The sequence below is a fragment of the Otolemur garnettii genome, unplaced genomic scaffold (genome assembly GCF_000181295.1).
Source record: "Otolemur garnettii isolate 467f Iridium unplaced genomic scaffold, OtoGar3 scaffold00104, whole genome shotgun sequence".
NCBI classification, from domain to species: Eukaryota; Metazoa; Chordata; class Mammalia; order Primates; family Galagidae; genus Otolemur; species Otolemur garnettii.
This window is the reverse complement of record NW_003852499.1, coordinates 4,990,818-5,001,266: the sequence shown is the minus strand read 5'-3', so window position 1 is coordinate 5,001,266 and position 10,449 is coordinate 4,990,818. Positions and strand designations below refer to the sequence as shown.

The 10,449-nt window shown below is 49.1% G+C and overlaps 1 protein-coding gene across 2 annotated transcripts in view; it reads right to left on the bottom strand.

The window, feature by feature from the left end:
- Positions 1–1,188: 1,188 nt before the first annotated feature.
- The window catches only part of CRACR2A (calcium release activated channel regulator 2A), a 121,389-nt gene continuing 112,128 nt past the window's right edge, over positions 1,189–10,449 (bottom strand). For both annotated transcript variants that reach the window (XM_023517072.1, XM_003796430.2), the window contains exons 16-18: positions 5,034–5,135; positions 2,824–2,900; positions 1,189–1,351 (exon numbers count right to left, since the gene is read on the bottom strand). In XM_023517072.1, coding sequence (XP_023372840.1) covers positions 1,267–1,351; positions 2,824–2,900; positions 5,034–5,135 — 264 coding nt within the window. In that variant the 3' untranslated portion in view covers positions 1,189–1,266. The remainder of the gene's footprint in view (positions 1,352–2,823; positions 2,901–5,033; positions 5,136–10,449) is intronic.

The following is a 10,449-nucleotide window of genomic DNA, read 5'->3' as shown; positions in this document are numbered from 1 at the left end:
CCTATGGGAGCTGGGTCAGCAGTTCTAGAATTTATAATTAGCAGTGATCTTGTCATAGTTTCCTCCAGACTGTCACCCAGGGCAAGAAAGCCCTGACAGCCAGTGTGGTGCCAGACTGGCCTGGAACTCATCGCCCCCAGCTGTAGGCAGCCCCCAGGGGCCCAGATCTTGCCCTCTGTCCAAGTGCCCTGCGCTGCTGCTGTCACAGGGGTGCTGCAGACAGTGGCTACTCTCCATTCACTTTTCAAGCAAAAGCATCATCACAGCCCCACTTTAAAAAAATTACAATTTTCTGGAATAAAATAAAATAAAATAAAATGAAGTCGGTAACTGTGGACCTCGTGTTGGGCCTCATTGCTGGAATGTCAATCTACCCCGTTAATCATCATGTACGGTTTTTCGAAGAGCTATTTTGAGAAACATTTAGAAAATGGCTTTATATGGCTATATATACCTTATTTATACCCTCCAGAAATGGTCGCTCTGTTTAGCAGCAGATGGTTTTTTCCACCAGTTTTCTTCTCATCTCTTAGTCAAAGTTAAGTAGGAAGTAAGCCTACTCCCTAACCCCAGGCATACATTTTCACCCACAGTCCACCTTGGAGTCTGGGTTATAGGTGGGGGTGAGGAGGAAGGGTTCTCTGTAAGGCACCATTGCAAGAACCCAAGGGGGCAAATACAGTGGGCCTGGTGCTGCAGAGAGGGTTGGAGGGTGGACTAGAATGTGGCCACCCTGGTTTGCCTCACTCAATGACTCAGGTGTCTCAAGGTCCATGAAACATGTATCAAGAGCATCTGTTTGGCTTCCAGAGAACAGGAGCCAAAGCCAGACAAGCCACGCTGGCATCACCTGAGTGGTGTATCTTTGGCCTGCAGGAGGCAGCAAGTCTGGCCTTGCACAGTTGCCATGGCAACGGCAGTGCTCCTAAGGGCAAGGGAAGGAGGAGAGAGATGGAGAAGACATATGGTGGCTTTTCTAGAAAAACCCACCTGTTTCTTTGCCCCGGGAAACCAAGCTGGAGAAAAAAAAAAAAAAACAATAAGAAAGAGGGTGGGCATCTGGGGTCTAGACAGAGAAAGCGGAGACAAGACTCCAAGGTGCCCCAAGAGTGGCTCTCCCGACTGAATGTGTTTCCCTTCCTTTTCGGGAAGGTGAGTGACCAACAAGGACAAAGGTCTCGGTGGGTCTTGATCTGCGCAGGGGCCTGTGTGCAGGCCACCTTGTGACCTCAGGCTTGGGTGGGGACGGTCCCTGGAGGCTTTCTGTCAGCCGCAGCAGGATTTCTTCTTGGCGGGGTGGCCGACCTGCATGGTGTCCTTCCTTGCTGTATCTTCTTGCTCCTTGAGAAACCTGGGAAAGGGGAAGGGATGGTGTCATTAGTGGAGAGGCTGCTAAGCCTGGGAGATGACCAGCTGGAGCAGCCACTCTGGATCTACAATATCTGGGCAAGATGGAGAGAAGAACAACCCTTGGACGGCATCAGAGAGAGGAGTGAGCGCCTCCCCCCGGGCAGGGCAGGTGCATGGCTCGACTGGAAAGCCAGGGAGCTTAGTCAGCCTAGATCCTTCAAGACACCTCCTCTGGGAAGCCTCCCCTGATCCTTCGGGTTGGCCTGAGTGCTCCTGACACAGCACTCCAACCATCCCTCTGTCACAACCCATGACCCGAATCATAATGTGCTGTGTCCTTGGCCACCAGGGAACAAGCTGCCCGAGGACAGAGACTGTCTTCTGTCTCTGTGCCTCCGCAGCCTACTGTAGGAACTGGCACAGAGGAGAGGCCCCAAAATATATTAGTTAACTCCACTGAGGGCTGTGCTGTGTGGCCACAGCTCCAGATTAAATGTAGGAGGTGAGGGACTAAAAATGATGGTAGGCAAGCCCCTCCGCTCCGCTTTCTACTTGAAACGTTTCACCACAGGTGAAAGTGTTCTTGGAGCCTCTATCTCTACACACAGGCCTCTCCTTTGATTCTCACAACCACCTGTGAGTGGACAGGGAAGGAAGGTACTCCTGATGTTCCTAGGTAACCAACGAAGCTTAGAGAGGTGGGGTGACTTGCCCAGGGAGTCAGTGGCAAAGAAAAGCCTAGAACTTTTCCTCAGGGTACCCTATCACCCCATAACCTCTCTCATGCACAGAGGAGTTGTTCTTAATTACTAAAATAAAAATCTCTAAATGTCCTAGAACAAGTGCTGAGCATAAACTAGGCGCTGTTAAGTGTTAGATGGATGAAGTGAAATGAATGGCAAAGTACCGACAGTGGGTGCCAGTGTGTTTCTGTAGTCTTAACTTCTGGTGTAGGCCGTCTTTGCACATAACTGGTCCTTTCAGCACCATTACCTTGGTTACCTCTGACAGACTCCCCATCATAGCCCCTTCTTACTCTGCTTCCTGCCCCCCTACCCCAATCCATATTATAACCTATTCTTGCTCCCAGCTGCCTGCCAAGGAATCCCTGCTAAGGTATTTAGCCAGTGTCAAGCCCTGTGATCTGACCTTTCCCAAGAGAATTTGCATTTAAAAAGAGAATCCCTGGGAAAAGGCAGCCTTGCCTTTATAACTCAGAAGACTGCAGCTGGGGGGGGGCGGCGGCAGGCAGGGATGCTTTCTTTCTTAATATCACTGTGTTTCAGAAGGCTACCACGCATCACTGAAATCCCACACAAAGGCCTAGGCCCCTGCGGCCCAAGCTCAGAGTGCTCGGGCAGACAGGGAGAAAGGAGGCCCAGAGGGGAGGTCTGGGTGAGGGAAACACTGGGCCCACCCAGGCTGGCCTGGCTGGACCAGGCAGAGCCTTTACTGGTCAGTGTGTCTCTTTACCTGGCTAGATGGAGCAGGGACTCCTTGGTGTTGTGACCTGAATAGGCACTGCATTCATAGAAGATCAGATTGTTCTCCTAGAATCACGAAACAGAGGGAATAAACAAGAGCTCTGGGAGCAAGAGGGGGCTGTGGGGCGGGGTGGTGGGAGACCCTGTCTGCATGTGCCTGCAGGCCCCCAGCCCGCCTGCTGCCCCTCCTCACTCTGTGCGTGGCTGATTTCTATCTAACCATCTCCCAGGTGAGCTGTAACAACTGTTAAACAACAAAACCACACACTGTCTCAGCGCCTCTTGAGTGGGGGCGCATTCTCATTCCATGTTTACACGAGCCTGTGATGTGCTCAGAGACACAAAGGCTGGGTCAGTTACTATCTTCCCACTTCATAGGCGGGGAAACAGAGGCCAGAGAGGGCATGTGGTTGGCCTGTAGAGGGCACATGTTTAGTCCACGGCAGAGCTTCCTAGTGGTATCCTTTCCCCAGGACACTAGCATTGCGTGGGCCTTCAGGGCAGATGTCGGGAGGCACTCCAGTAGTAATTCTGCTTCACCCCAGTTAATTAACAGTCCAGCTGCCCAGGCTGTGCCCAGGATGACTGTCCATCACCTCATTAGGATGAGGCTGGGCTGTGTGCACGGTGGGGGTGTCCTTGGCTTAGGCTCATCCTATGCCATTTATCACTTCCATTAAAAGATCACTGGCTTCACTGCCACAGTGCTGATGACAGGGAGCCCTTGCTTTTAGATGTCTCTCCTGGAGGCCGATGCCCTGTAGGGATGCAGGCCAGCTGAGTGGGGCTGCTGTGGCAGGCTCAGGAGGCTCTGCTAGAGCTTCCCCACCCCCCACTGCAGGCCCAGCACCGTACTCTGCCCTCTCCATCCTGCCCCCTGGGCTCATCTCTCCCTGTCCACCCTCTATTTGGCCTAGATTCCAGTCCAATCTGTCAAAGAGTAGCTCCATTGGTGGGGAAGGGGATGGAGAGAAGGGCATAGGGTTAGAATTGGAAGACAGGGCTTGCTTTTCAGCTTCAAGTTCTGACCTCACCACGGTTGAGCTCTGGAATCATTGAATATATCACCTAACTCCTAAATTTCAGTTTTTTTTCACTGGCCCCATTCAAAAAGAAAAAAAAGAAACAAAAAGAAAAATGGGAAAGTAATAATATAGGTCTTCAGTTCCTTAGCCTAAGACTTCGGTTCCAGATGTATTTTTGAATTCAGAATTTTTTGAATTTTAGAGAAGTAACACATGTATATGCTACATGTGATGTAATACCCTCAGTGAGTTTAGGACAGCATTCCAGGACCAAACATATTAGTATTTCTTCTGTGAGACATCTGAATAGTCACTCAGAGTGAGGTAAAGACTGTAAGTTGCCCCATGTCATTTCTGGTCAGATTTTTCTGCCATATGTAGTGCACAAACCCTTTTTGTTTTCATAGCTTGTTGGACTTTGGGACTGTGAACATGGAAGTTTAGGGACCTTCCACATAGAAAGCTGGCAGGCCCTTCTTGCTCCTTTTTCCTTGAATCTTACCAGCTGTGCTCATTTTCCCAGGGTCTGAGCTCAGCAGTGACTGTTTAGGTCTAGAACATTAAGAATTATAGAGCATAGGGCTGGTAAGAAGCCCCTCCTCCCACATATACAGTTCCACAAACACCAAATGCTGAGGTGATGGAAGAAGCCCAGGAGCCCCTGTTTTGTTGTCTGATTTCCATTAAGTCCTGCTGATTCCATTCTTAAGCAAGGGGATTGATGCTTATTTTAACAGTAGGCTTTCTAGTGTATCTCTTGCACTTATCTTGAGTTCAAGGCTTTGAGGCTCAATCTTGATAGAAAGGATAAACTCTTTAACAGAGTGGGCCAAAAAAGAACACACTGCCTTGCGGATAGGGAGTTCTTCATCTCTGAGGGTGATCAAGAAGAAATACAGATGGTGGGATTCAAGTGTCAGAAGGGGGATTGACATAAACAACCTCTTACCGTCTCAGAATTTACAATCCTGAGTTCTAAGGAAGAGGATTCAGGATAATCCCCCGTACCCTGGTGGTCCCTGTCCAACTCCATCATGCAGTCTGTGGCTTTCTATGGGAGGACCTACGTGCACAGGAGCTGGGCCATTCCCATGGGGCTGGGACACTCAGCTTGCCCAGGTGCTTTCTCCCTACACGGCTTCCAGAGAAGGTTCCAGGCTCGTCTGCTCTTTACCTTGGCGAGCTGCTCTCCGAGGCCCCGGGGCACTTCCCGCTCCTTCTCGTTGTCCAGTTTGTTGCCCAGCAGAAGAACAGGAACCTGGTCTCCCACAGCCTCCTGCAAAACAGATGACGCTCCAGCTGAGAGGAACAGCCGTAGTGCAGCCCAGAGGGCAGAATTATGGCGGTGGCTGGACAGATGCCATCTGGCCTGAGTTAACTCCTGCTGCTACAATAGGCCAGACCATAATAGAGTTACCCCAAAAGCTGAGCGGGACAGCCACCTTTTCTGGAGCCTCCATTCACTATGCTTCTGCAAGGTGCCAGAGACTTGCCCCTGGGTGTCTCCCTGTCCTCTGCTGTGGCATGACTGCCCCCTCCCCCCTGCCTCAGGACAGAACAGCAAGCCCTCAGGTGTCCAGGAGGCAGGGAGCAGGCACAGGTGACACTGATGGACTGTGTGTCCTTTGCCAGGCCTTACAGCACCCTGAGGGCATTCCTAAGTGATCAGATTTCATCTGACGGACTGGACGGAGAGTGTTAACGTGCTGTGCTTTGGAAGCTGCTTTGTTAGCCGCAGCGTCTCCAGAGGCCTCACACTGGCACATAAAGCTCCCTGTGGGTTGAGCCTGAGTCTGCTGCACAGTCCCGAGCCCACAGTGCTCCCCACATGACTGCTGTGTGCCTGGCTGGACGTGGGCACCACAGATCCCTGCCACTGGATGCTCCAGCTCTGAAGAAAGCCCCATGCGAGGGAGAATTGTGTGGCCACAGTAGCTGTGCTTTTTGGGCCAATAGTCAGAGGCTTATTCAAAGTGTCACCCCATTTATTCCTTTAATGTCTAAAGCTTATCAGCCAGGGGCCTGCACCCTGGTCTCCTCCCCACCCTGTGACAGGGGACACTACACACGCCTCCCTTGAGTGTGGCCAAAGGGCCCAGGGTGCACAGATATTCAGTGAGCAGATATGGAAATGTTCACATGTAAGAAAGCTTTTATTTTCACTTTTGAAATATTTAATTAGGGGCTTTTAATCATAATTTGGTAACAAATAGTTACTCATTGCCGCAAAGGCAGAGGGGGCCGTGGGCTAACAGAAGCTGTAATAAACAGCAGTCGTGGTTCTGCCAACACTTCGGCTACTTTACCTCCGCAGTTCAAATGCCTCTAGTCCATCTGACGGGGACACCTATTTTAAGTTTAGATGGAATTGCATTTGAAAGGAAGCCTCCATGTTTCCTTCATCTGCACATTCGTTTATATGGCAGTTCAGTAGTGGGGAAAAAAAAATTCTCCTTCATTAAATGAGAAAGTTAAGGCTCAGAGCATCCAAAAGAACATTCATCAACAAAGGCACTGAGTTCTGAGGACTCTTTAGCATATGAGCCCATGGGTTTCTAATCCTTTTCTCTGGATTCCTTTTTCCAGTCAAATCTCTGCCACTTCGTATCTTATTAACTAGAACTCTCTAACGATGATATCTCCTGGTGAGACGGTAATTAATAGTCGTAACGATGACTTGAAGGCCCTATAAGTTGATCCTCCAATGTTTTCTGACCCATCAAAAATAGATTAAATTCTGGACACTAGTTGATGTACTAACTGAATTGCATCATATTCAAACTACTTGAAAGCAAGAAACCCACTTGAGGCGTCTACAGAACTCTGTGGCTCCCTATTAGCCACAGCCCTAGTTAATGAGAATACCCCCTTGTCTGTGCTGTGCCACAGAATACTCATGTGAAGAGTTTTTCACAGAAAAGGAAGAAAAGAGGAGGAAGCAGGGAAATGGGCCAAACAGCTTGCTGTTTAGAGCACAGCAGAGAGAGATATTTGTAGACTTATGTGTGAGGAATGACTAAGCCTTGTGGGATTTCTTGACATGGAAACTCTGAAAATATGAGCATCAGACTTGAAATCCCAGAGCAGAATTCTAACCCGGATTTTGTTGTTATTTGGAATGGGTGGATGGTGGATACTGAATGATCCAACAGGATGAGGTAGGAAATGAGTCATAAGCCCAACATCTGGACCCTACGCACCGCACCACAAACCGCAGCGCTGTCTCTGGGGAAGGAAGGGGCAGTCTACTTTCTTTCATTATTTTTTTTTTTTTAAAGAAATTCCTGGATATACAAATAAAGGAGCTTAGAAGGAGCAAAAAAAAAAAAAAAAAAAAAAGCAAAGCCCCCAGCTGGGGCTGTGGTTTCTGTTTTTTGGCATTGTTCCTGTCTTACACAACGAGTCTGGAGAACGCGCTCACTTGCACGGGCCCTGGCCTGCCGCTGATAAAGGAGAGTTAGGCCCATCTCCTAAGATTTGACCACATACAGAGAGAGAGAGTGAAAGAAAAAAAAGGAGAGAGAAAGAAAAAAGAAAAAAAAAAAGAGAACACATGGAGGGTCAGAGAGGGTGCTATCAGGGGCAATCATCGTCACTGTGGCCCAAGATCAGCCTCTGACATAGGGGCATAAGGTGAAGCTGGTGCTGGGGTAGGTTTCTTGCGGTCTTTTCTGACTTTGGCCCCCCAAAGTCTTGAACCATTGCCCAAACTTGTCCCTTCCTCATACCTAACTAGGTTTTTAGCCTGTGAACTGCATGGCACGAAGATGCTCATAATTAGCCACCATACGAAGCAACACTGCCTTTTCCAAGTCCAAAGTGCACCTCCTTCAAGCCACTGGGGATGGTGAACAAGTCTCAGGTCCATCAGCCTCCTTGGTTAATATTGCTAAAATCCCATAGGCATGACAGGTAAGGGTGACGACATCGCAGCTTCCTTGCTGGGCACACAATCTCTCTTTGGGAGAAGTGAGCTGTGCCCTGGTTCTGCCTCCATCTTTCCACGTGACTTAGCTCGGATGAATCTCCTCTCTGTGTCTCTCATCTAAAGCCATTCACTGTTCTATGATCCTTTAACAGAGAACCCTCCCTAGACCTTTAATCATCTTAGCTGCCTTTCTCTGAACTTGAGCTTGTTGGGAGACAGACTTGTTGAAATTCAAAAGATCACCCGTCTCTGACTTTAAATAACAAGAGCTGTCAACTTGGAGCAGAGGATTGGCATTGAGCTCAGAATGTGCAGCTGTAGGGTTTGGTTGGTTGTGTGTGTGTGTGTCTGTGTGTTTTAATATCTATTTGCTGGGAGGCATGAAAAAGCACTTAGCTGGGATAGTGCTGCTATTTCTCTGGAGCCAGAACAAAAAAATTTCTCAGCACATTAAAGCATGCAGTTATGCTAAGAAAAAAATGACTGCAAAATTATATCTTGGGGGTTTCCATATTTATCCACCCCCTGGACTATGAGTCAAAACAAGATTTATTTGTGTAGTTCGTTTTAAACTGCCAGCACTTCAAGCTCAACTTGGAACGTGGGAAAAAAAAAAATCAAACTGCTATTTTTTGCTCCATGCTGCACATTGTCACCAATGACAAAGATCACAGAAAGAGATTTAGCTAGCAGCCCAGGAAGGAAGAGGGAAGTGGGCCAGGACCCCTTGAGCTGAAGAACTGTTCTGCTTTGAGACAGAAGCAAGAAGGACTGAAAAAGAACTGAACACCTGTTTTTCAGTAGCAGATCCCAGTCACGGAGCACGGGACAAGACAGAAGCACCATGCAGTGGCAAAGCCCTAGATTCTAGATCTGGCTGTGGTACTGACAAGCTGTGGGTTCCTTCAGACAAGTCGCTTCCTCCTTTTCCATCTTAGCTTTTCTTACCTATGAAACAAAGTGTTGCATTAGCTTCATCTCCAAGGTTTTTCCAGTTCCAAGACACTGGTCCTTCACTTCCCTGACTTACAGGCTAACAGTGCAGTGCTATCAGAATGACAAAAGGCTCTAAAGGAGAAGTGCAGCGTCCCAGGACTGCAGACACTGGGGACCAACAGTCTGCATCTGGGGGAAATACCAGCCATACAGACTGGTATCAAAGTCACTTTTCTTCTCCCGATATAGGTACCCAAATCTTCCAATGTCCAGTTGCCCTATGGTTAAACATGGGGCCCAGAGAACCTGACTAGTTTCTTCTCCAGATTGGAGTGGTTAAGCCAGTTTCACTCAATGGAAGTGGGTAAAAGGGAGTAGAGGGGAATATTGGGAATGCTGAGTTGGCAGGAATGACTAACTTTGGTCGCTCTCCATAAGGTACCTGCGAGAGACAGCTCAGAGTGAGTCTGGCCCTGTGTGAGCCCCAGATGCGGAAGGCCTGCAGCCAGGGTAAAGTGGCTCAGCTGGGAGGGATAGGAGGACGTGGTGACAGCAGGACCTTCCACCTCATCAGGCAGGGCAGGTGTTCTCTTAGACCAAAGAGTTTTGGTTCCCTCTGGGCTAGACAGGAGCCTCCAGGGTCTACCCATCCATATGCACTCCTGTTCCATCCTGGCCCCACTGGGAGAGTCGAATGCCACACACTGTAGGACAGAGGGCTCAGGGGGAGCCTTTTAAAGTGTTTGGTCCACTCCCTCATTGAACAGTTGGCCAAAGTGTTACCACCAGGAAGTGGCTAAGCTGGGATGGTAAGAAGTTTTTTTCAGGGAGCTCCACTACCTCCCCCAGCATGCCCTCCTGTTCACACAACCCCTTCCCCAGTCCATCCTTCCCCTACGGCATGTAAGCAAAGCCCTTTTGTCTTGTGTTGCTTCTCAGGTGGAGGGAGGAAGGGGCGCTGAGAACAGCTGGCCACCTCGCACCTAATGAAAAGGCTGAACCTTGAAGACTGTTATTAAAGCTCCCCCTCCACCCTCCCTTCTCTAGGCGAGGGAGTTGGTAAAGTGCTCAGAGCTCTTTGGAAAAATAAGGCGCTCCACAAATATAAAGTACTTATTATTTTCGGTTCTCTTCAGATCAAATTAGGTGTCAAGTTTTAATCTATCACCTGACACCTCTGATTGCTGGTTGCCAAGGCAGAATGACTTAGCTTTTCAAGAATCTGGAGAACGACTGCATTCATGATGCCACTGTTCCACACCTTCAGCACACGCAGCCATTTGGCACAGCCTCCTGCACGTGCTCCTGATGCCCTCTGCCACTGAACTGCACGCATTTCCTGGTGAACCACACTGAGTCCTCCAGAGTGCCTATTGCGCGCTGGACATGCTATAGATGCTTAGTAAGTTCTTGGGGGAAGGATTACAGACGTCCTTGAAAATGATCCTGGGCCATGTTACTGAAAGGGTGGTCTCTGGGCTAGCAGCATCAGCGCCCCTGAGAACTTGTTAGACATGAAGAATTTCAGACCCCAGCTCAGCCCTGCTGGATCCCAGCCTACATTTTAACAGGATCTGGAGGCTGCCTCCTGTGGTAAGAGTTTGAGAAGCACTTGTTTAGTCTGGGAACTCTGGTGGTTGAGAATCAAAGCCCCTCCTGGGAAGCCATTGATTTTTCCCCCCCAGGTCTTCCATCATTATATCTGGGAGAGAAGACTTGGCCTCTG